Raw genomic sequence first — 27,759 nt, 5'->3', positions numbered from 1 at the left:
CGACCACCACCTTCGGTGACCATTGTGGCAAACTTCGGTGAATGCCATCAGTTAACTTCGGCACCACCTCCGACGACTGCCACCAACCAACTCTAGTCGCCACCTCCGGCGACCGCCACCGACCAACTCCGGTCGCCACCTCCTGCGATCGCCGCCACCTTGGTGATCGTCGTTAGCCAACCTCAAGTCATCACTGGCCAACTCCAACCACCATCGACCAATCTCTGGCAACCCCTTCCCCCACACTAGCAAAATTCCGGCCACCAACTCTGTTGCCTTCGACTGCCACCTCCGACGACCACCAACCTTGAAAAACATCAATAAAAATACTCTTAATATATAACAAACTAGACAAATTTGTATATAAAAACACTTTTAAGAAATAATTGCAATGCATGTATGTTTTTTTTTATTATTATTATTTTAATGAGTTTTTATCGAAAGTGTTTAATTAAAAATGAATTTTTAAAGATATTTTTTTTTCTAAATCATTCCAAACACGTCAGTTTAGGTTATATGTGTAAAACTATGTATGTCTGCAAGCTCTAATTTAATTTAATAACATTTAATTTTTTTTGTTGGTCAATTTAACTAGCTCTAGAATCATTTTTCTAAACGTAAAGATTTAAAATGTTTAAAACAACTTAACGACCAAATAAAAACTAAAACTCAAAATTTATTATGTTTTATTCTCAAATGTAATTTGATAGGAAAAGAAAGTATAGTTTTTCAACCATTGAATTTAATATTAAAATATTAGTTTATTTCAATTTTCAGCGTATTATAGTAAAAAACATTGATTATTTTCAAGTTAGCTAAAGTGATAAAAGTCCTTATGAAATTTTATTTCAAAATCGAGTAAAATGAAAATATGAATATATTAAAATAATAGATTAAATAAAATTATAATTTTAGTCAAAATCTCTATTTAATTTTTTTTAAAAAAAATATTATTCTAAATTTTTTAGTTCATTTTAAACTTAACTATAATACAATAATTAAGATGACAAATTTAAACTAATCTAAAATTTAACCGAGGATTAAATACAAAAAAATATTTCATAAATTAAATATTTATAAATCTACACTTCATTCTGGCTAATGCACTCCAAACCCAATTTTCTTAAACCCAAACTATCTAGGTCTCCCAATCTAATCTCCACGCTCTACATTTTATTTCTAACCTACGTGCCAAACGCCTGTTAGGGTTTATGCACAGTGGTATGAATTTCGGAAAGGTTCCACCTTCCGTTAGTTCACGTGGGTTTGGCATATTAGTAGTTTATACTTTCATTTCCTTTTTATACAATTGCATATAACTTTAATGGTTGATCTACAAAGAAATTACCAGAAGTCCATGCAGGAACACATTCCACTCTTAAAATGATGAAACCTATTACGATCTCTCATGATAATCTCTACGTTGAAGATTTGAGAAATCAACTTGGTGACCTGGTGGCAATCGTTGCATACTTTAAGATTCTTAAATATTCGCATCGGCACACCAGGTTTCAAGTTTAGTAACCCAAAAGCAATGGCAAGTCTCTCACTATGCAACTTAAGCGATTGTCGTTTGATGACATCGGGCTCGTCTACCATGGTTGCCTGTGAACAGTCAGGTGAGTAACCATGTTTCTCTAATTTTTCCTCAATCAAATCAATAACGCCGTAGATCTCTTTTATCTTGGGGTGAGATGTGTCTCCTGCAAAAAACTCATGGTTAATGCCGTCAATTTCTATCGAACTACAGCCGGGCTCTTTTGTCACACCCTTATCGACCATCGCCTTCCTTACGAGCCCGACATCATTCCACTGGCGTGCTGAAGCATAGACTCTTGACAACAACACATAAACACCACTGGAAGCTGTTTTTTCAGATTGAAGGATCTCCAATGCCACTTCTTCGCTCAGTTCAACACCAGCATTCTGCTTGTAGCAAGCGTCAAGAAGACTCCTCCAGATCACTGCATCTGGTTTTATATGCATATTTGTTACTAACTCCAAAGCTTCATCAATGAAACCAGAGCGAGATAAAAGATCAACAAGGCATCCATAATGCTCCAACCGAGGTTCAATCTTGTACTCATTAACCATCATATCAAAATATTTCCGACCATCTGCAACCATGCCTCTGTGGTTACATGCACTAAGAACACCGACAAACGTAACAGAGTTGGGCTGAAACTTCTCCATTTCAACCAACCGAGAGAAACACTGCAAGGCAGCCTCCCCCCGTCCGTGCATGGCGTGTGCTAAAATCATTGAATTCCATGAATTCAAGTCATGTTTAGGCATTGTGTCAAAGACCTGCTGGGCCATTCTCAAAGAAGCACACTTGCTGTACATATCTATCAGTGAAGAGTTGATCAGGACATCATTCGCCATAGCGCCATTGGCCTTCCTCAACACATAAGCATGAGCCCACATCCCTACAGATAAAGCTCCAATACCAGCACAAGCACCAATTATACTCTGCATTGTATACCCATCGGGCTCAAAACTGTTTTGCATATCAACAAATAGCTTGAGAGCATTCTCGAAATCCCCACATTGAACATATGCATCAATCATCACATTCCACGACACCAAACTTCTAAGAGGCATTTTCTCGAACACCTTCAATGCTATACTCAAACATCCACAAGAAGCATATAAATGAATCAAGCTATTGCCAACATAAACATCTGAATCTAACCCAAGTTTAACGATATGAGCATGCGCCTGTCTCCCTTCAGATAAAGCAAATACGTAAGCACAAGCTTTAAGAAGAAAAGGAAAAGTATGTTTATCTGGTTCAACTGAGCCTTCTTCTAACATTCCGTAAAAGAGTTCAATCGCCTGCTCTTTCCTGTCCAAGCTCCGTGCACAGGCTCCGATCAGAGTGTTCCACATGAATGAATTGGGGTTACCGATTTGATAAAAAACACGGCAGGCATAATCAAAATCAGTTAAAGACGAAACGTGGAGAATTCGGCTGTAGAGAAAGAGAGAGGATTTGTGGGTTGAGAAGTTACGAATTACTTGAGCATGTATCTGTTTGAGCTTTGACAAATCAGTACAGTGGGTCAGCAAGTGAAGAAGCCGACTTTGATGGGTATGGAAAGTCTCGCGCTTGATTTCAATTGGAATAGACTGTGCATTTGGTGGGATTGCTAGAAGCATTTTCCACCGATAAGCATGAGAATTTAAAACAGTTTCAGAACTTATGGATGGATATGAACTTTAGTAAGAGGATAAAGAGCTAGTGGAAGCGCAACACATAGACAAATCCAAAGCCTTGGCACTGCGTCTCCAAAGTCCAAACTTTGCTGCTTCTTTCCTTCACTCTTCCCTGTCAATTTTGCTTTTTGCGTTAGCACTTCATTACATACTTCCACTTATTATTCTTACTCTACCACATTCAATTTACAAAACCATGGAAAAAAAAATTAGTTGGTGGTTTGTTTTTATAGAGAAAAATGATTTGAAAAGAATAATAGAGAAAATATATTTTAAAATATTTTATCACATTAGATAAATAATATCGCGGAACGAGGATATGGATTAATTTTGAGAAATAAATACATAACGCCTAATTTGATAACTAGATTTGATTTTTCTTTTTTTCTTTTTTGAAGACGATAACGTTAAGACCCTATGAAGTATAGGAAACCAAATCCATCTAGTCTCGATTAATAATATCCAACAACCAACAAGGAAAATAAAAAAAAAACCCATAAATTTTCCACATCCTCCAAATTGGAAGAATCAAAACAATCAAAAGAGTTAACTAAATCCGCCACGAAAAAAGAAATACAATAAGCAACACGATTATAAGCACAAGGGCAAAAAGAGGAGGAAATATCCATCTGCCTTGCCAAATCAACGATCTCATCTACAATATTCTTGAACTCTGTGAAGTCCTCAGAAACGTTGTTAATCACCACCTCCCTAGCATTAAATTCAATCTCAATAGGATGGGGAAGGGGAAAAGACAGAGAGGAGAGATTCTTGAGCCCTTCGAAGATTGCTTAGGCTTGCAAAACTTGATAGGCCACTCCGTAATCTATATTTGGTTTTTAAAAAACGTATGTGTTTTATTATAATTTCTTTCAAACTGTTTTGTTTTTTTTTTCTACTAAATACTTGAATTCTTAATCATATTTTAAAAACAAAACTATCTTTTTAGTTTTTAAAAATCGGCTCGATTTTGAAAATGCTTTAAAAAAAATGCAACAAAACAAAGAAATTCAGGTGTAAAAATGCTACTTTTATAAGATTCCATTAAAAAAAAGATAGTTACAAAAAGAAAAACATAAATAATTAGAATTTTATTGATTAATTAAAATAATTTTCATCCATTTTCATAAGGTTTTCTAAAATTTCTATTAATATTTCTATTAAATCGGGATCTCAATATTTTCATCAATATTTTCTAGTATGTATAAAATATCCCAATTGAAATAGTTGTTTTACATTTTTATATTGAACTCAAAAGTACACACATCCAAGGACATTTCTTTTTTAGTTAATTGCTTTTAAAAATAAAATGAGAGAAATAAAAAGTATAATATTAATATTGTTGTATCTTGAGAGGAATAAAGTGAAGGAATATGCACATTTTCTATAGTCTAGTCAAATGGTGACTTGCATTTGCATAATCTCAAACTTGACTATATACTTACCATTAAAATTCATCTCCAAATTCCCTTTGAAAAAAATTTCTCTCCCCCATATTATTTTCCATCATATGGTCAATTAAGGAGGCCAATAAACCTACCCACCAAGATCATAATGTTCTTACTTATCTTTTCAAATCTTATAATAATTTTTTTAAATCATCAAATAATATATTGGATTTGATACCATGGAAAAAAGAAACCTTCGAAATACAAATTTTAAAACCAGAAAGCCAAGTTTTTTTTTTTCTTTTCAAAATACGTCTTTTTATATAATTTCACTTAATTTTTCGAATTATAAGTTTGGCTCCTAAATATTTAGATTTATATCTATTCAGTTCTTAGACTTTTAAAAGTCTATAATAGATATCGAACTTTTAATTTTGTGTCTAATTTTTCTAAAGTTTAATTTTCATGTTTAAGAGGTCTGTAAACTTTCAATTTTGTATTTAATATGTTCATGATATATTTAATATTTTTTTTTTTATAAAAAAAATCAATTGATGATTGATCTATTAGACTTAAAATTGAACTAAACCCTAAAATTTCAATTTTATGTTGGGTAGATAAGTGTTTTTTTTTTATGTCAAATTGGTCAAGAGTCTATTAGATACAAAATTGAAAATTTTAGGATTTGTTTAGTAATCATTTTTGGGCCATTTGGTCCACTTAGGAGGTGTTTGGCCCACAAGTTAGGTTGGGTTGGGTGGGTAAAAAAATCCCACTCACTGTTACGTTCACCAATTATTAAAAAGGTTTATTACCTCGTTATTCGTAAATGCCCCTAGTGAAGTTAATAATTCTTGAATTAATTTGTTGGAGATGTAAGTTTGCATTAGAGATGTAGAGTTGTGTAAGATGTAATTCCTTTGATAAATGTGAAAAGTAGATTAAGAGAGAAAGATTAAGTTACTCCATAAATATGAAAATAGAGAGAAAGGAAAAAATGGAGTTCCTCGATAAATATGAGAAGTAAAATAAGATGAGAAGATGACGTTACTCGATGAATATACAAACTTCAATAGTGTTTATTATTAAAGTCGCGTTGTTTACTATTACACCAACTTTTGAGCGAAATAACCTTACATTTTTTGTTTTTGAAAATTGTGTTTGTTTTCTTATAATTTATTACTCATATTTTTCATATTTCCTATATCATTTGAATTCTTAACCAATTTCCAAATAGAAAAACAAGTTTTTGAAAAACTATTTTTTTAAAAATTTTTTGTGACCATTCCATTTTTTTAATTAAACTTATTTTCTCTTAATTTCTTACAAATTTACCTAGAGAAATGTGCTCTTAACCAAATTCTAAAATTAAAAACATTTTTTTTATTGTCATATTTTAACTTGGTTTTTTAATATATTGATAAAAGAGTAGATAAAAATACTTAGTACATCTATACTTCATTGATCTTTGTGTATTCCATTAAATTGCTCTATTATAATTTGTCACATACCAAATTAATTCTAACATATTTTTTTAATATAGAAAAAACAAAAATTTCCACATAACACGAGTGTTGGCCATTGGAGAGTTGACTCTGAAAAAAGTCATCGTTTATGTCCTTCACTGTCAGTAGTATCACTCAGCGTCCATACCCACTCAAAATTCCACTCTCCAACCTTCCATTTCTGCGCTTCCTTTTTTTTTTTTTTTCTTTTCCTATTTACCTCTTTCCTTCCCCAAACCCCAATCCCCAATCCCCAATTTCCAGTTCCTAATTCCTAATCCATGGAGTTTTTCACCTTCCTCAAATCCATCAAACTCCGGAGCCACCTCCGCAAGTACTTAACCGCCAACGACGACCACGAAACCGTTCGCCAAACCACCAACGCCTCCTCCGACGGAACAATTTGGGGAATCGAATTCGTCGAGGGCAAAACCGGTGCCATCCGCCTCCGGAGCCGCCATGGCCACTACCTCTCTGCCACGGACCTCAATTTTCTACTCGGTGCGACAGGGAGGAAGGTGATGTTGCAAAATAAACACGAAAAACTTGCCACCACCGCCGCCTGGAGTGTGGAGTGGGAGCCTGTACGCGACGGCGATCAGGTGAAATTGATGAGTTGGTGCGGCAGTTATTTGAGAGCGAACGGCGTTACGCCGCCGTGGAGGAACTCTGTTACTCATGATGAGCCGCGATTCTCTTCCACTAAGGGATGGATTTTGTGGGATGTCGAACCGGTTATTGAAATTCCTAAGTATTGTTTGTTGATGAGTCGAAGGACATGGTCCATGTCTAATTCCGCCCTTTCTTTGACGGATTCCGATGAGTTTTCCGTCTCCGGGAAAAGCTCTCCGGCCACGCCCAAACCCGTGCGACGTTTCTCCACGTTCCAGGTTCGTACGATTCCCTTCAACTGCTTTGCTTCATATCCCAATTTGAGAACACCACCTTTGTTTTTAAAATCAAAGCTATTGACTCAATCTTTCTAAAATAAATACATTTCTAATCTTTTGCCAAAAAGGTCAAAATTTATTGCCAAAAACTCAACATTGAAAACAAACAATTATTTTTGTCATTGTTTGTTATTTATTCTTGTTTTACAGTCTATATTTTTTAATTCAAGAAATTAATTATTGTCTTTTTCAAGTTCTATCAACATAGATTAGGAATTGATCTTTTGGTCAAAAGATATTATTTCTTAATTAGTTGGGTTATTGAAAAAAAAACTTTAAAAGCTAAAATTTAGAATTATATAAGAAATTAGGTTTAAAATAAAGTGTCCAATTTGATCCCAAGCCACGCCAACAATTCGGTTCATTTTTTTGTTCCCGATTTTTAAAAATTATCTATCTTTTTCTACTTTCTTACACGGTTTTTATCTTTTTTTGAATAATAGAATCTTTTTTTTTTTGGCCAAATTCTGAATTCCAACCATAAATTTTTAAGAACTATTATTTTAATTTTCAAATTTTGATTTGATTTTTGAAAATATTGATAGAAATTAGATAACAAAACAAAAAATTTAGAGGTGGAAGGAATGTTTATAGATTTAATTTTCAAAAATCAAAATAATTATCATGGTTTTTTTTTTTTATTTATAATGTCTATTCTAGCCTCTAAATTGATTTTTTTTTTTTTGTTGTTTTGCCATTATTATATAATTTTTTTTTTCACATACATATATATATATTTCACTTGCCTATTTGTTTACTCTTTAAGCCTTTGTACACAAATTCAAAGTTATATCATTACTAGTAATAAGAACCAAAATGGTTGTTTTTTTCTGAGTTAAGGGGCTAAAATAGTCCTTTTAAAAATTCAAAGATTAAAATAAAGAAAAAGTTATTGTATAAGCTTAAATACTTCCTTAGAAAACAGACATCCATTTCTATTAAAAAAATATTTTAAAAAAGATCTAGTTCTTTTTATTAATAAATATTCAAAAAAATTTAAATAAATCAAAATACTTGTCTCTTATGTCTATAATTTATTTATAATATAAATGTTGATTCATTATTTAGGTTCAAATGAAACTCATGAACTTATGAAAATGTCAAATATTTAGGGATAATATTTCTTTTCTTAATAGAATATCATTTAATCTAATGAATAGCTACATTAATGTTAGTTGCAAGGTTAAGACACATTTTTCAAGTGTAGATATATATCATTGACTAGGACTAAGAGGTTTGGGGTAGTTCAAAAACTCTATCCAACTTATTGATTTATTTTTAAGTAACGGTCAAAATATTCTCTCTCTAAAAGAATATAAAGTAATGAAATGTTTTTTTCGAAGTAAAAGAAAAAAACTACGTCCGTATTTGTAAATTAATACAAATGGGTTAAATTATTTTATTCTATGTTAACCTGAAATCATTATAAACAATGATGGAGATTGAAATAGTTCTTAAAATTTTGGAGACAAAATTATTAGGTTTCAAATTTAATTCAATTCTTAAATCATTAATTAATCCAAAAACTTAAGCGGAAAGATGAAACTAAATTTAACTATATTATATAATATCCCTAAACTACATATTGAAACGTGAATAAACATTTTTGAATATATTATTGTCATAATTAACCAGTTAAGTTCCTTTTAATGGGATTTAAAAAAAAGTATTATAGTTTTGAAAATTATCTAGAAACATATATAGTTTCCCAAACAGTAATATTGTTAAAAAAGTATATATTATTGAGATTGAAAGCCGTCCTAAAAATTACATTTTTAAGTCCCAAATATTATGATTAAGCAATAAAATATTATTTAGAGAAGAAAATTAAGTGAATAAATGAGGAAGATCGCACTCAGTTGAAGATTAAAAGGGAAAAAAAAAACATAAAATTTTCCACCATTTCTGTTGTTTCAAGGAAAAAGTTTACCTACCACGCTACACCAAACAACCAGGGCGGGGTTTCCTACAATTTTCTCATACCAAAAATTATATTATAAAAACTATACTGTCACCGTCACGTGCGGACCGCCAAAATCTTCAACTGAGTAAGAACTATATTAACCAGAAGATTGAGAACTTAAATACAAATTATGCATAAATTAAAAATTTATGAACAACTTTATATCATTCAGTTATGTTGATTTTGAAATGTTTTGCACTTAACTTTTTTCCTTAAATCTTTTTAATTAATTGATTATAAATTTATATTTTTTGGTTAACTCTCTCGGTAGGTTTTTCTATTTTCTGTTGTATTAGAAAAAGTGAAATATTGAATGCATCCATTTTTACACATCCACTTTAATCACACGAAAAAAAATGTAAGAAAAATTTGTCACATAATGAACTATTATAAAATGATTGAGGAAAATGTTAGAAGATGGGTGTAATAAAAAAGGCATTTAGGCTCTTGTTTGGCAAAGGATATAAAGCCATGTGGATAAATAACAAATTAATGGTAATCCAAAAAGTGGGTCCCAATTAATTACAATTATTCTTGTTTATCCTATTTTATGTACGTATATTGACACATGGGACTGACTACTCAATATGTAATAAAAAAATGCAAATTGATTGACAAGTGGGGGTGAACGATTTCTTTGTATTTCAAAATTAAATTATCGTTATAGTTACTGTTACCCTAATCATTTAGAGTCCAATGTTAATAGTAACGATAAAAATGACAGATTCATAACTAGGAAAACATGATATTTATGATCAAATTACATTTGCCATTTTAGGTCATTACTATAAATCTAATAATGGAATCCCATTATAATTACACAAATTTTCATTATGAATTGATAAACATGGCCTAAAAAATGAATGAATACACTTTGCTCGAGGTGGGAAGTTGAATACCTCACATTGATAAGAAATATCAGTTTGACCATTTTGGTTAGAGAAAGTATATACAACCATGTTTACCAAATCGCAATGAAAATTGGTATAATCGTAATGAAATTCCATTGATTGATCAATTGTAATGAGTATGAATTACAAATATAATTGAATTGTTTTTTTTTTCGCATTTACTTAGAATTTTTTGTCACATTTACCGTTATCATTATTGTTACTTCTGAGGGTCAAACAATAATGAGAATGGTAAAAATGTCAAAATTTATAATGTTTCTTCTAAAATAATAACGATAATGGTAATCGTAATAATAACAATACAACATAATTACTAGATGCAATTAGATTGAACATACTCTATTCGTCAATCATACAGGTTTGAAAATGGGTCCATGTATAACCAACGATGCAAAATAGAAATAAACAACACAAAATATAATAAAATGAGGTATATTTTTTTTATTTTATCATAAATTTATTATATTTTAATAATAGTATATACTATAGAGTAAAGGTTTAAAGATGTTGCTTTTACCTACGTCTGGGCTGGCGGTCCGACGGCGGGAAAGGGCGGTCAGACTCAGATTCAGACATACTTGTCCAATATTTAAATTGAAAACCGCGTGGTTTCAACTTGACCACTAGCTCGACTTTCTTTTACCACTTTTCAAACATTCATTCAATTCCTATCCTTCCTACCTGGAAATTTCCTGGTTCAACTTCAACTAGGAATCTAATCTCAAAATTGGACGATCCAATATTTGTTATAAGCACAAAAATATCCAAACAAATTTCAAGATTTCCTCTTCTTATTCTACAGCTCAAATCTTTCTCCGGCAACAACCTCCGATCCGACATGGATTTCTTCCGCAAAGCCAAGACCGTCCGCCTCCGCAGCCATCACGACAAGTACCTTGTTGCCGATGACGATCAAGACTCCGTCAACCAAGACCGTGCAGGATCTTCAAAAAATGCTCGTTGGTCCGTCGAGTTTGCCTCCGGCGCCAACTCTGACTCTATCATCCGTCTCAAAAGCTGCTACGGCAAGTACTTGACCGCCAGCAATCAGCCTTTTTTGCTCGGAATGACCGGCCGGAAAGTGCTTCAAACTCTTCCTCGACGGCTAGATTCGTCCGTCGAGTGGGAACCCGTCAGAGAAGGGTCGCAGGTCAAGTTCAAGACCCGATATGGGAACTTCTTGAGAGCCAATGGGGGTTTACCGCCGTGGCGAAATTCGGTGACCCATGATATTCCGAGTCGAACAGCTACACAAGATTGGATTCTATGGGATATCGATGTTGTTGAGATTCAAGTGTCTGTGAATCATAGAGCTCCCACAATTGATCATCAGGATTCTCTAGATTTCAATCCCAGCTCGCCCCCTTCTACCTCTGGCAAACCGGCTCATTACTCTAGACTTGAGGTTTGAGATCTCTATAAAACTTCTTTTATTTGATCGAATTTACTACATGTCCTTTGTTGTTTTGTGGATTTTATTGATTAATCAGCATAATGAACATGTTATCAAACAATAAATAGACACCAAAATACAAGAAAAGAAAAGAGACGAATCACCCTTCAGAATGGCCTTTATAATTGATGGCTCCGCCCCACAAACGTATGAAATCGTCAAATTGTATTACTTCATTATAACATAATGCGTTAAGGATAGTCTTGTCTATCGTAGTCCTAACTTGATATCCTATTTTTCTGATAATTTATTGTGAAGGTGAGAAAAATGAAGGACACCATAGAGATTGATGGTCATCGCGTTAGGGCTACATGTTCATCTCTAACGCAATATGATATAAAATGTTTGTTATGTTTTTCCCATTTTTCTCACACTTTGTTGGGGTTTCCTTAAAAAAATTGAGGATTGCCATAAAGATGGTCATTGTGCTACACGATGGACACGATCATCCCTTATGTGATACTTTATAAAATACAGTAGAACACTCCGACTTAAATAGAATGTTAGATTTCATACATTTGTAGGGACGAGTAATTAATCATAAATGGTATGTGAATGAGCCATCCGTACAAAAAAAAAATCCATAGTTAGAATAAATCATAATTTCCCGAACATCCTTCAAATTTTGATCGCGATTTTTTGGTTGTTTGCTTGTAGTCTACTGATTCGACTGTTAGTTTGCCTCCAAAATCTGAAGGAAGAACCATTTACTATCATGTGGCTGATGAAAGTGGAGATGTAGACGAAGATACAGTGGAGGGTTCTTCTTTTACATTCAAAGGAAATGGGGTGGAGGAATTGACTCTTAAATTGAAGGAAGAAACAGGAATTGAAGGTATCATTGTGTGTACTCGCAATCCATTGAATGGGAATCTTTATCCCCTTCGCCTGCAACTTCCTCCCAACAATGCAATCATGCATGTGGTTGCTGTTCCTGAGTCATCCAAATGTGAGATCTTCAAACCTTTTTATTGTTGAATTGACATTATTGTTTGTTTTGATCTTTTTTCCTTAACATCAATCTTCACATCTTTTGTTTTTCAGTGGGAAAGGACCTTGCAAAACAACGTTTAATATGAAATCTATAGAGGAGAATACTGATACATTGTGAACAAGAGATTGTGGCCATTACATTCCTCAGACAAGTCTTAGGTTGGTGCCTGATGACCCTAGTTCTTAGCCATTGAGATTCTTCATTCATTGTTCATTTGGCCACATTGAAATAATTACAACAAAAAGAAGCTTGAAGCCATTTGTGGAAGACCATATAAGTTGATTTCTGCGTGTGTAATGTTCAACTAGTTAATTAGGGATTTTTAGAAAATGTGAATTGACGTAATTTCTCATATTAGTAATTGCAGCCAAATTTAGGAAGCTTTTTGTATCATTGATATTCATAGAAAAAATTGCAACTTCTCGAATTGCTATATGATGGGATAAGACTCTTGAAGCCTCGACCTTCTGACAAAGTATAGGGTTTAGGTAGCACTGTGCATCGGCATACTGGATTTCAAGTTTAGTAACCCAGAAGTAATGGCAAGTCTCTCACTATGCAACTTAAGCGCAATTGTTGTTTGATGTTATAGGGTTAGTCTATCATGGTTGCTCGCCATAGCGCCACTGGTCTTCTCAACACATAAGCACGAGCCCACATCCTTAGAGATAAAGCTCCAATACCAGCCCAAGCAATAACGCATTGTATACCCGTCGGGCTCAAAACTGTTCTGTATTTCAGTAAATAGCTTGAGAGCATTTTCCAGAAAGCCACCCATTGAACATATGCATCAATCATCACATCCCACGAAACCAAACTTCTGTGAGGCATTTTCTCAAACAGCTTCAATGCTATACTCAAAATCAGTTAGCGCTTGATTTCCAATGGAATAAACTGTGCAGTTGGTGGGATTGGTAAAGGCATTTTCCACCGACAAGTATAATTAATTTGAAATAGTTTCGGAAGTATGGATAAAGTAAATGGATATGAACTTTACGAAGAGGATAAAGAGCTAGTGGAAGCGCTACAAATGGACAAATCTAAAACCCAACATGTCTCCCATTTCATAATAAATCCAGATTGAAGCTTGTCTCCAAGGACAAAGATTGATAGAATGTCGATTGCAAAAACAATGAGATGTCTGGAGTCCTTTAATCCATTTCTATTATATTTGTTTATCAAAGAAAAAAGAAGATTTTGTTTATACCCCACTTTTTCAAAATTTAAAATTTTTAACCTTTTGTTTATGTCATTATTTATGGAAATTACCAAAACAATATTATTGCACACTTGCTAAACTCTTGCTACTATAGAGCAAAGAGGGAGAGCGAGAGAAATAGAGACAAAAAAAATCCAAACTCAATAGAGCGAGAGAAAATAGAGAGAGTAATGAGGCGAAAAACCTAAACTCAAAGTCCAAAGAAGAAAAAGAAAGGATCTTAATCAATGTGCACAATGGTTTGTTTAACTAATTTCATGCTAATATGATGTACGCAAAAGTTTTTTTTTTTTTTTTTTTTTTTTTTTTTTTTTTCTAAATGATGTTCTAAAAGATGGGACATTTCATTTTGGTCATTTGTACGAAAGATTCTTTCTCAAAAGTGTAATTGTAATTGAGTAGGTAGGTTATATTGAAACGATAACTTAAACATAGTTCAACTGATTTATGCATATATCATTTACTAAGATATTACAAATGTGAATTATTTCCATCTCACGTATAATTGAAAGGTAAGGCACTATAAAGTTATTCCAATTTTCTTATAGTGTATAACCTCATTAGGCTCATTTCAAGTATTGGATGTGAGCCACCTTATTTGACTAAGTTACAATCATCTAGTGGTTTCACAGAAATCGTCCAATGGCTTCTTTTTTGACTTAAAATATGGCTATAGACTTCTTAATCGGCTAGCATAGCCACCTCAATTATTTTTAATTTAATTCTCATCCTAAAGGATGAGACTATGGAAGAAAAGGAAAGCCAAGCGATAAAATATCCATATTCCAAAAAGAAAAAAGAAATCATAATGATTTATGCATCTTTTCAACCATCCAGCTACCCTTTTTTTTTCTCCATTTATTATCACTTATCTTAAAAAATAGGAAAAAAAGAAAAAAGAAAACTTAGGTATATCTAGAGTAGGGAATCAGGTACTCGAATCTCTCCTCAACTTTATGTTCTTTATATATATAAACTAGCATCATGTAACAACCCGACCTTTTGAGTATTTTGATAAGGGTCGTTACTCATAATTACACATCTACATTCAAAACATTTTGACCTTGAGGAAAATAAATTTTCAATAAAATAATAAAGACAGTTTTCCAAAATAAATAACAAATAAAAAAAACCTTTGTTCGAGACCCTAAAATAATGAAGAAAAAAAATAACTTAAACAAATAAAATTTTGACCAACATCGAGTTTCAAATCAAAACTTTTAAATAGCTTGAAAATGTAAACTAAGCGGAAGTGATTTACATGTCCTATATGGCATGATCACAGGTCTCTCTCATCACCCACGGTCCGTTCCTATCATTACCTGAAAAACATAAATTAAGAAAGGTTGGGTATAAAATACTCTAAGTGATCTCATTATCAAGATCAGGCTATGCATCCACGAGAAGAGAATGATGGCCCGTGGCTCATATAGCTACATCAATTTTTTATGATGAAAAGAAACCAAAAGACGTATTGTCTTACCTTGACACGCATGTTTAGCGACACATAGGCACACCGTCAAATATGAAAAATAACATAAACGTGAACCTGTCGGCTCACGCATGTCTAGTGGCCCATAGACATCGCCAAACATGAAAAATAACATAAACGTAAACCTGTCGGCTCACGCATGTCTAGTGTGCCTATACTATCAAACATGAAACATGAAAAAAAAACATGAACGTAAACCTTTCGGCCCACACATGTCTAGCGGTCCGTAGGCACACCGTCAAATATGAAACTAGACCCGTCGGTCCTCTGAAATAAAACATGCATCAAGGTGAGAAGGTAAACTGTCCTATTGGTCTATTCATGCATCACATACATAATTTCAGTACTGATTAGAAATCGAACATGCTCATAATACTTATAACTGTCATGCAACAAGTATATCACAAAGACAAAATCATGCTTTTAAAGTCCACTTTAGAAAACTTGAATCAACCCAAAGTTGTGGCTTGATCCAAGACAAATTCCAAAACTTGATTCAATCAGCCAATCTGGTTAAGAATTAAATCCAAAATCAATAACTTAATTTTCCCACAAACGAAAAATGGTCTCTAGCTTGATGGTCCTCAAAACCTCCATATCTTGAATCTAAGTTTCACACAAAGAGAAATTACTAATTTAACCAAAAATCAAATGGGTGAATTTCACCTCCCAAATTATAAGGAAAATAAGTCTTATCCAAGTTTTTTTCTCAAGATTCCAGCAAAGATCAACAGTGGCGGTTGATGGCGTGTTGGTTCGTGGCTACCATAGATAGGCAGAATAAATTGTTTAGGCTAGCAGCTGGTAGCGAGGGTCTTGCATGAGGAGGGTTTGCGAGAGTGAGAGAAGGAGAATTTCAAGTTTAATAGATTTTATTCAGCAGCATTTATGAACAAATCAGAGCTGCAAACAATGATCCAACCGTTTAAAATAAAACTCTATATGTCTTGAACACCAAATTTGAGTACGATCCAACCGTTCAAACTCCGTCAATCGACAATTTTGCTATCGCTGAAAAATCGAATTGCTTTCTCTCTAATTTTTGGCATCTTTTCACTCTCATTTAATTTCGAAAAAATCTCAATTCTTTTATTTTTTTTTTCAAATTTTGAAAAGGTAAATAAAATATTTTATCATAATAACTCCAAAATCTCCAAAGATTCTATTAAATTTAGAAATTAATGAACTTTTCAAATTATCTTAATTTAGACTTCAAAAACCAAAATTAAGGACATAAGATCCATCAATTTGATACAAATTAAATCCTTCCAAATATTTAAATCAATTCAAAACCACGTGAAATTAATTATCTCTTTATTTTTTTTAAGTTGGCCCTAAAATCCAAAATCAAACGGAAGCAAAATTCAATATTTTCAAAATAATCAAATCGAACATCTAATCAATTAAATTCAATTTAACCAATAAAAGTTTTTTCAATTATTTCAATTTACTTTCAATTTTTCAAATAAAAAGGAAATTTAAACTCAATAATTTTAGATAATTAACTTAAATTTTTTTTGAAATTCGGGATGTTACACATCATATTAAAACCATTAATTAGTTCAATGAAAAATCTATCTTATAACCCTTTTAAATCCAAGTTCATGCCCCACTTACATTTATTTTTATTAAATTATATAAAACTCCTGTCAACAAAATTTCTAGATCTACCGTTGTAGTGTTGTTAAATGCACCCAAATATACTCTTCATTCTATATCTTGTGTTTTTGTCTCCTCCAAAAAAACACATCCTTTGTTTTTTAAATGCATTCTTCCTATTGAAAGTTTATTTCACCCACTTCATTTACGTATATTGTTATTTGAGAATTGTGATACATGAATATTAAATAATGTGATTTTTTTTAAATAATAATAATAATAACGACAATAATTTAGTATGATAGAGTAGATAAATGGTTGTTGGATATTGTTAAATAGATGGAAGAGACCATATTTATTAGATTTTCTTCATACCTAAACAAAGAAAACTTCCCTTTTGAACTTGGGAGGGGAAAAACAATGTAATATTGATCTTGGAAGAGTGGTATCTTTGACTTAATATCATACATAGATGATTTGAGGGTATATAAACCATATAAAAAGATTATTTCTCAAGTAATTAGATTAATTTATAAATTTTGTCCCAAAAATTTGAAAAAAATCAGAATTTAGTCTCTATATTTTGACAAAATTTCATAAATAATAGTTCTATAGTTTGATTAAATTCTTACAAATAATCTATTTTAGGGCTATTTAAAAATGTTTTATCCAATCATACAGACTAAATTCTATTTTTTTTTTTCAAAATAAAGAGACTAAGTTTACAATTTTTACGAGATAAATGGCAAAATTTCATATCCATCTTTCACTCATCTAACACCAAATATTACCCATTTTTAAATTATCATCAAAGAAATCTTCTCCAAGTGAAAGAAACTCACTTATAATTGTATTAGCATTAAAGCTAAAGAAATTATGTACATTAATTTTTTTTTTCTTACAAGCTTTTGTTTTTCTTGCTCTTCATTATAAAGGTCAAATACATTGCATAATAACATAAATTATCATATAGAATGGGGATAAGATAGTGAAGATGAAGAATATTATTATGTTATACAATCCTATTGTGCAATACTATATACTTATTTTTAATTAATCAATTTTGTATAAACCATTTAATGATATCTTTTTTTTGTTATATTTTTTCTAAAAAGAAATTATGGTACACACTTCTGGCATATCCACCTTGAAGATATCCCATCTGTTTATTCTTTGACCTTTTTCATATTGATATATATTTTTTTAGTTTCCAATTTTCATAATTATAAAGATAACAAATCTATACTTAGATTGTAATGCCAACACTCAACTAGGTAAAAAAAAAGTTTAAGGGGCCCTTTTTTTAAGGAAGGTACATAATCTGAATATTTAAATGGCCATAGATATAAATATACGAAGTTATAAATGTCTAGCATCTTTAGATAACCATATTTGGTTTGTATGAATATTTTTGCAGATATTTAAAAATATTTTGATAATTGTGTTTATTTCTTAGGATTTCCATCCGAGAATGTCTTCAATTTGCATAATGTTCCAAGAATGCTCTTATGACTATTTATTAATTTATATTAATTTGATATAATTTGAACTTATATAACATATTTATTTTCATTTATTTAATTTTTTTAAATTAATACAATTTATATCATTTTATAAATTATTTTTCTCAACAAAATAATTTATCATAATTTAAGTTTTTTTTATAAAATAAATATTAGTTTAAAATTAAATTTGAATATCTTGCTTAAAAATAATAAGAACTACGATATAACCAAAAAAAAAAAAAAAAAAAAAAGAAAAGAAAAGAAAAGTGATATATATGGTTGACAATATTTATTTTAATGGTAAATGGAGAGTGATATTTATACACACATACATATAAGAAAAAAGGAATGACAAAAAAGTAAATTGTGATGCTCTTAACTCAGGAATCTGGAAAACTCATGTTTTAGGAGGACATCCAAAACTCTCGAAATGTCCTTCGTATGGGCATTTTGGGATGTAACGACCCGATCCTCTAGGATTTAAGTTAGACTGTTACTAAATACATGCATGCATGGAACTTAAAACCATACTCTTTTATGGTGAAATAAATACTAAATAAATAAGGTAAGTGCAAAAGGCTTTCATTAAATTCAAATATTAAAAACAACAATAGGATACCCATAAATCATAAATGATAATAAATAAGCCTGAAAACGATTCTTAATAATAAGTTTCAAACATCAAAACTTAAAGTTAAGAAAAACATGAAAAGAAATCAAAATCTCATGAGTGGAAGCATAAAACTAGTCCCAGTGGCTCGACCACGAATTTCGCTTGTCCATCGCCGGTGCATCTCTACCCTTACCTGAAACAACAAGAGAAAGAATGAGTATAAAATACTCAGTAAGTAACCCCACTATTGGGGTCAGGTTAGACATCTATGTCCTCTAGTTGCTTACCTCTGATGGAACATATAAACTGTCCTAGTCCTCATGGGACACATATATACATGAAAAACTGAGTTCTATCCTACTGTAGCTAAATATGCCCACTACCTCTGGTGAATCTCGAAGGAAATACAATATGGTGAATCCCGAAAGAAACAAAAATTGGTGAATCCCGAATGAAATACAGGCTGGTGAATCTCGAAGGAAACACAAACTGGTGAATCTCGAAGGAAACAGAGACTGGTGAATTCCGAAGGAAACACAGACTGATGAATCCCGAAGGAAACACAGACTGGTGAATTTCGAAAGAAACACAAACCGGTAGGCATTCAGTAAAATCACTATCACAATCTCAACATGGTTCTATAATATACATATACAACTCATCATCATAATTCTACAATATACATATAAATTTCTTCATCATAGCTTTACAACATATGTATGCATCTCATCCTCCTCAGATTCAGTAGGATCTTCAATAAAAATAATATACTCCAATCATACTAGTATTCAAATATCTCTATGCGCAACTAGCCTTTTAAACTCTCATATCAGCAAGACATACATAAACATCAAACTATCAATATATCCTCAGTAAATCATATTTGTCAATTCTTGACTCCAGGCATTTCAAACCTCAGTCAATGAAGGCAGACATAAATATCATGCTAATTAATAATCCTCAATAAATCATAATTGTTATTGTCAGGCACTAGGGCATTTCCAGTAGTAAGATTGCTTACCTCAACTTGGTAAAAAAGCGCAAAACAAAATCTCCTTAGAACTTATTTAGCACTCTTGAATAAACCTAAAGTTGTGGCTTGATCCAAGACAAATTCCAATACTCGATTTAATTAGCCAATCTAATAATGAATTAAATCCAAAATCAATAACTTAATTTTCCCACTATTACTCTCAATCCAAAAGAATAAACATCCAACAACTTACAAAACTTAACGATCTTCACCAATTTTCTGCAAAACAAAATAGTATCTAGCTTGATGGTCAATGCCCCAAAACTTCCAAACGTTGAATCTAAGTTTCAAACCAAAGAGAGGTTACTAATTTAACCCAAAAGAGTGAACTTCACCTCCCAAATTATAAGGAAAAATAAGTCTTACCCAATGTTTTTCTCAAAATTCCGACAAAGATTGGGGCAATGGCGGCCGACGGCGCGTCGACCTGTGGCTGCCATAGATAGGCAGCGTGTGTTGCTGTCGGATGGCATAAATTGTTTAGGCTAGCGTTGGTAGTGAGGGTTTGCGAGAATGGGAGAGAAGGGGAGTTTCTAGTTTATAGTTTTTATTCAGCAGCGATTACGAACAAATCAGAGCTTCAAACAATGATCCAATCGTTCAAAATGAAACTCTATATGTCTCGAATAGACTGACCAAATTTGAGCACAGTTCAAACTCTGAAAATCGACAATTTTGTGAAAGCTGTCGCTGAAAAATCGAATTGCTTTCTCCCCAATTTTTTTACCTTTTTTACTCTCATTTAATTTTGAAAAAAATCTCAATTCTTTATTTTTTCCAAATTTTGAAACGATAGATAAAATATTTTATCACAATATCTCCAAAATCTCCAAAGATTCTATTAAATTTAGAAATCAATTAACTTTTCAAATTATCTTAATTAGGCTTCAAAAACCAAAATTAGAGGGTATAAGATCGATACAAATTAAATCCTTCCAAATATTTAAATCAATTCAAAACCACATGAAATTAATTATCTCTTTTAATTTTTTTTTAAGTTGACCATAAAATCCAAAATCAAAGGGAAGCAAAATTCAATATTTTCAAGATAATCAGTTTGAATATCTAATCAATTAAATTCAATTTAACCAATAAAACTTTTTCAATTATTTCAATTGAACCCCAATTTTCCAAATGAAAGGGAAATTTAAACTCAATAATCTTAGATAATTAACTTAAATTTTCCTGAAATTCGGGATGTTACATAGGATGTCTGAAAATCTCTAGATATTTGGATATCTTACAATACCACAAAACAAATGTAATAATTTATTGGTTTTTTTCCCCCTTAATCTCAAATTAATTAATTTATTAATTAATATTTTGACGATAATAAATCTGCTTTTATTTATCAACAGTTTGAGTGTTTTGAAGAGTCCATTGCGTAGAGCTCGGAATAACGATTTCAATATAATTTGGAGTACTCATATTAGAGCTCAAATGAAGAAGATATCACCAAACAAGCTTAATAAAAAAATCTCAAGTTGATGATATTTTTTTCCATCAAAGTGAACCGATTGAAAGGTACCACTAGAAGCAATGGAGGAGTAACACATGGTGGGTATTTTATTTTTGGATTGATTTTTTTAAAAAAAATGAATTTAATATTATATTATATTAATATTATATTATGTTTATGTCTAATGGCTAGTTGAGTTTAAATCTTTGTCATTCAATTTTCTTTACCAACATCCAATGGTACAAATTGAATTTAGTTTTCACTTACCTCTCTCTTTATTTAATCTCATCTTCTTCTCCAAATTTTCAATAACAAACTTTCATTAATTTTCAATCCTTTCCAAAAACACAAAGTCTCCATTGTTGCCCTCTCCAAACTTCAGTTTTTTTCTTTTCATCTTCTTCTTGAGAGAGATATTTTATGTTGTGAGGATTGATTTGTTGTGTATTATAATTGTACATCCACTCTATTGAGAGAGTTGTAAGTGTGCTCTTTAATTTTTTCAAACTTTTGTAAAGGTTGCTCTTGATCTCGGAAAAAAGTTGTTGTAACGGTTTGATCCTCAACCATGGAAAAGATCGGGTTTATTTCTGTATCAGGAAAAAACGTTGTAATAGTTTGACTCTACGTCGTGAAAAGAATCAAAGTCTTCTAGTGAAGTATCTAAGAGGAGCTTGAGAAGTGGATATAGACCGAGTTATGCTAAACTACTATAAAATTATCGGTGTCAATTTCTCTATCCCTCTCCTATTTAATTTTGTAACTAATATGTTGTTATAGTCTATTGCATGAAATTAATTGCAACATTTATTCTTGAAATCAATTGATTATACTTGTTTTTTTTTTTGTTTGATAGTTCGTACACTTCTACATACATTACCAATCTTGTTATCAAAATCAAATAGGGTGTTTTAAAGTCTTATTATTAAATTTTTGATTATTTTAAATTGAATTTATTTGCATGAAATTATTGTTTAAAATACTTGCTAGCAAAAATTTTATTGATTTGCTTAATTGCACTACTAAAATTTTTGGTTTTCCCAATGCCAAAAAAGGCGTAAGGAGAACCCATTTTTCTCAATGCTTTTTTTGGCATCGGGAAAAAGATGATCTTTCGATGGAAGTTTTAATAACGTTGGGAAAAATACGCTCTCTCAACACTGTTCTCTTGGACCGTCGGCATAAAACACGTTGAAAAAAAATTTGTTAGCCTCTCCCGACGCTAGGATTGCGACGTCAGGAAATAATGCTTATTCCGACGGTATAAAAGAGGCATTGAGTTTTAGAAAAATGGGAAATTTTAATTAAAGCTCTTTTGACGGTAGTTTAAATTGAAGGAACTCGGGTGAGGAGAACCTTGAACGGAAGCGGATCGTCCAAATTCCATAATTATTGAATACAAAATTTACAGTAAATATACAAGTGAGCATTTAAAATAAATTACAGCATGCTTTTACAAGAAATAAGTTCAAGAAATATCACCTTTGAAGAACCTTTCTTCACGAATCTCTGGAACAGTCACGAACCTCTTGAAGACATTCTTCAACAAAACCTCAAACTGGAATCAGACACAACCACAATGGAGTACTTGGTATTCTCGGGGTGAGAACCCAGGAATGGTAGACTCTGACTATTTTGGTTTGAGGGAAAGTTTGGATGGAGGAGGTGGATTGAGAATTCTCTCAAGAACACAAGAACATAGAACACTTCTGTAAAAAACTCTCAATCCTTCAATCGCAAATTGTTCAGTAATCTAAAAGAGAAAAACTATTTTTTCTTTTAATCTACTTACCATAAAACATAACCATCACCCATTAATATGAGTGGAGAGAAAAGGATAGTTCCTTATTATTCAAATAATAATAATAAAATATAAATAAATATGAAACTAACTTATCATATTATATTTATATTAAATTATATGTTATATAATATAACATATAACCTATAGTTTTAATATTGTATCACATACAATATAAATTATAGTTTCTTTTCTCTATTTTATGGCATTTAACATAAATCATATTTATATTAAATTTAACAACTATGAATCACATTCATAGAAAATATAGTTGAATCTCATACAAATATTTATTTCCTCCCAATAAGCTATAATGTATGAAATACATTATTACAATTATATTATATATAATTGAAACAATTTAATTAAATCATATATAATTAAACCTCTCTATTAATTTGAACAATTCAAACTAATCCAAAAATTGATTCTCAACTAAATCCTTTTGAGCTACGAAGGGGACCTCATGGACCTATAGCTTGAAGCTCCAATGGTACGTGAATAATTAATTAAACTCTGTAGTTACATTATTCACCATCCATTAAATGTTGGACACTCTACTAAACATCGATAGTTGCACTCTTCGTACTATAGATATATTTTCGTGTCCATTGGATATAACCAATCAACAGTACGATGACCCTTCACAAATTGCTCATAAGTACAGTTGGACCAAATTATCGTTTTGTCCCTGTAGTTACATCTAACTCTTTAAGTATAACTGATCCCTTTAATAAATAATAGATCATAGTCCTATTATGACTAAACCCCTCTCGAGCCAGGAGAAGGTGTGACACTACATTGTTCAAGACTCGAAATCAACCCTTAAGGGAGCAATTTATCTACTTACCCTGCTTCAGGGAAAGAGTGAATTCCATCTTGTGTAGCTGTGTTTCCAGCTCCTCAATCAAATGAAATCCCAAAATGGTATGCTTGTTGAGTTGGCGATCTGGCCACTTTCACCCATAAAAATCAAAGGACCACCCTCATAGGCAGGAGTGCACAACTCACTCAGGATTCATGTCATGTTATCTATGGTTATCTTGGTGAAATGTAAGTCTCTATCATGAACAGTGTTATATAATCAGACTAAATATTTCGTGGTCTGGTCTTATAGAAGCTCCTTTGTATAGAATATCTCTGCTCGCAAGTCTAATACATGAATGATCATGATCAAATCATTTGTAACACTTTACAACAATTGTAACACCTACAAAGCGGGCCATACTCGTAGTGTCTCCAGGATAAAGTACTCATCCTTATCCATCTACTACAGACCCTTTAGGTTATCATTTAAATATGATTCATTCATATGTCTCCACATACATGTTTAATTTACAAAGATAACCTTGAATGTTAGTTTATTGTTTTGTAGTTCATGCAACTAAAATATAACATATTTTATAGACAAGGAATAAAATATCAAATATTTTATTAATTACATAAAAAGTTTGTTCAACAATGTTTACAAACTATAGGACCCTACAAGATTTACGGCAACGACCCCAACCGTTAGCACGATAGCTTTTAAGGGTGTCGGGATAGGGTAAATTAAAATCCTATCTTTTCACTCTTCTTTTTTCATTAGTCGCCTGAGACCCCTTTTCTTCTACCCTATTTTTTTCTCCTTTGTTCTCTGTAAACCCACGCCGACCGGAGAGCCCACACCATCCTTTTTGGAGAGTCCACGTCGTCTGACTGGTGCTGCTATTGAGCCGACGGCTGGTCGTGCTACTACACTTCGGCTGCTGATGATTTTGTTGCCAACGAACCCACTGTTGCACGAATCAAAGGGAAAATTTAAACACCAGATTTTTATTTTGGATAATCTAAGGTAAAAATCTCCTCACCATTCACTTTCTTCACCTGATTATAGTTTTAATTAAATCATTCATCAAATTTTCTTTTTATTTTATAAGAACTGTTAGTTTTTGTGAGAATTAGATATGAAATTATTTGGGATGGAGTTAGCAAGCAATTAACAGAAGAAATCAGGATCAATAAGCACTCTAATTCATCAATTTTAGCATCTAAATAAGCATGTTCATCAAGTAGAATAGAGTTTTAGAATACATACCTTTGAAGAACTCTCTTAATCTTCAAATGGAGCTTGAATCTCCTCAGCAAAATGTTGTAGATTGCCACTAGATCTTCCCTATTATTCTCTTGGACCTTAGATTGGATTGTGGAATCCAAAATGAGCTAGAATCTAAGGGAATTTTCAAAAGGAAAAAACTAATTTTTAAAATTATAGATGAAGAACACTTCTTCTTAAAAAAAAAAAAACTCAACAGCATCAAATTCTTTGCATGATCATCTCTCAACTGAAAAACTCAGCCTTTTATTAAAGCTTCTTCATGCAATCTTAACTGCACAAACTTTTGACAACACCTACTTTAATTTTTTGGAAAATCAAATTGAAATTAAATTAAAAAAAAATAGATTATTAAATCATTTTAAAATAAAATTAATTTTAAATTTGAAAATTGGAAATTTCAAATTGAGTGGGGTCTTCCCACATTTGAAGTCACAATTCCACTTAAAATCTTAAGTAAAACAAAAATTGATTTTCTAAATTTGAATTTTCATAAAATTCAAATTTTCAATTTTAAAATAAAATTAATTGATTTAATTAATTAAAACAATTTAATATCTAATATTAAATTATTAAAATACTAATTCCATAATCATAAATTCATGTAATTTAATATTTAAATCGAATTTGAATATTATTCAATTCTCCAATTTCGTTTAATTCGTTAATTAAATGTATAATTATTTGTGTATAATTACTAATTCTCTTAATTCAATTTTCAACATTTAAAATTTCCTCATCACGCTTTTCTAAGGTTTAATAAGCTTGTGAGCTAGCAGGGGGACCTAATGAACCTACAGATCATGAACTCCAACGATTCGAGATTAATCGATTACACTCTTTAACCGATTTAGTCAACATTCATTAACTACCAGATCACTCCACTAAAGCCCAATAGTTGCACTCCCTTCACTGTAGATATATTTCTGTCCACTTGATATAATCAGTAAGTCGACTCTTCACATGTTTGTAATAATGGCTGGGTCAAATGTTGTTTTACCCCTGAGATTACATCTTGCTTCTTAAGTTCCACTGATCTTTTAATGAAAAATTGGTTTGTGATCCAATCATTAAATCGATTCTTTTAAAGTCAATGAGAGGGTGAGACCCCTTATTCAAAACTTTGAATCAATACTTAAGAGAATAACCTCTCTACTACCCCTAAAAGTGGGTAGAAGTGAATTCCGTCTTGCACCCTATGTCCTCAGCAATCTACCTGGTCTTACCCCTAAAATGGGAGGCTTATTGAGCCGGCGCTGTTGAGCCAACCCTCACCTATGTAAATCTAAGAATTATCCCGAATAAACAAGAGTTCATATTTAGTTCAGAATTAAGGTTGAATTACCTAGGTCATCGATTTGAAACAGTCAGTCTTAAACAGTAAACAATATTATAAAGTAAGAATGACTTATTTCTTGGTCTTGGTCTTATACAAACTCTTTGCATAGGATGCCCTCACTCACATGTCTCCATATCATCTGTACTAAATATAAAGTGGGTCGCATCCGATATTGTTACCAGAATAAGGTACCCAACCTTATTCGTCTATTATAGACCATTTTGGCTATTTACTTGAACTTGATCCATCTTTATATCTCCACAAAAAAATTCCAATACACATGTAATACTCATGGATCTTAGTTTATTGGATTTAGTCTCTACAACTGCGATTTACATATACAATAATAGGTTTACCGAAAAACATCAACAACATCTTTATTGTAAGTAGAATATGTTTAATATTACAATCTGCGAGTTTTAGGACATACAACCCAACAATTTGGTGGGTAGGTCCTCACCTTCTTTGCACAAAAGCTTTCTACTTTTCGTGTTTTTGAAGTTTTTTTTCTTCATTCTCTTTCTCTTCAAGTCGTTGCAGTTTGGTCTATTGATTCTTATATTCAATTATTTCATTCATCTTTTTTAATACCCATCTTGTTCATATCTATATAAAAGACATTGGTAGCTACTTGTATTTTTCAAGTAGCTGAATTAGAGCTTATATTTTGGGGAATTGCTTCGAAGGGTTGGAACTTTTTGGTTTGACTTTGTTACATTGCATTTCTAATGTGATACATTCTTCATTTGCATCAAATTCAAGTCTCTTGATGAGAAATTTCAACCATTTTTGTTGGGTTTTTGGTTTTGGAATTCAATTATGATGTTTGATGATCTTGATGATGATTTGAGAGTAAGGGCTAAAGAGGGTTCTAACGGAAATTCCCATATTTTCAATTTGACAAGCTTAGGTGAGTTATTATTATTATTTTTAGTATTCACATAGATGTTGGGGTTGATACCCTAAATTTCGTAGGGTCCTGTAGTTTATAAACACCTATATGAACAAATACTTGTGATGTAATAATATGAGATATTTTTTTCACTGTTGTCTAAGAAATATAGGATATTTTAGTTGCGTTAACCACAAACCAATAAACTAAGATTCCTGTTTATCGTTGTGACTTATGCATATATGTGAAGACATACAAGTGGATCATGTCTTAAGTGATAACCTAAATGGTCTGTAGTATATGGATAAAGGAAGGAAACCTTATCCTGG

General features: G+C 31.8%; 2 protein-coding genes across 3 annotated transcripts; one reads left to right on the top strand and one right to left on the bottom strand.

Annotated features, from left to right (window-relative positions):
• Positions 1-131: 131 nt before the first annotated feature.
• On the bottom strand, positions 132-3,422 carry CRR28 (Tetratricopeptide repeat (TPR)-like superfamily protein). 2 transcript variants are annotated; one of them, XM_090315311.1, is made up of 2 exons: positions 1,349-3,422; positions 132-306 (listed from the first exon to the last, which is right to left on the bottom strand). In XM_090315311.1, the coding sequence occupies exons 1-2, from the start codon at positions 3,160-3,162 to the stop codon at positions 246-248; spliced, it is 1,875 nt and encodes a 624-aa protein (XP_090171437.1). In that variant the 5' UTR covers positions 3,163-3,422; the 3' UTR covers positions 132-245. The 2 variants fall into 2 exon arrangements, with proteins under 2 accessions (XP_090171437.1, XP_038892628.1); XM_039036700.2 differs by lacking the exon at positions 132-306 and having other exon boundaries at positions 1,041-3,421.
• Positions 3,423-6,252: 2,830 nt separating this feature from the next.
• Positions 6,253-12,818, top strand: LOC120081634 (uncharacterized). The gene is made up of 4 exons (XM_039036670.2): positions 6,253-7,002; positions 10,739-11,341; positions 12,047-12,338; positions 12,434-12,818. The coding sequence occupies exons 1-4, from the start codon at positions 6,394-6,396 to the stop codon at positions 12,466-12,468; spliced, it is 1,539 nt and encodes a 512-aa protein (XP_038892598.2). The 5' UTR covers positions 6,253-6,393; the 3' UTR covers positions 12,469-12,818.
• Positions 12,819-27,759: the final 14,941 nt, after the last annotated feature.

This window comes from Benincasa hispida, chromosome 7 (assembly GCF_027475165.1).
Source record: "Benincasa hispida cultivar pf3 chromosome 7, pf3_genome.v1.1, whole genome shotgun sequence".
NCBI lineage: Eukaryota > Viridiplantae > Streptophyta > Magnoliopsida > Cucurbitales > Cucurbitaceae > Benincasa > Benincasa hispida.
Note: the sequence above shows the minus strand (reverse complement) of the source record. Positions and strands in the feature narration are given on the sequence as shown.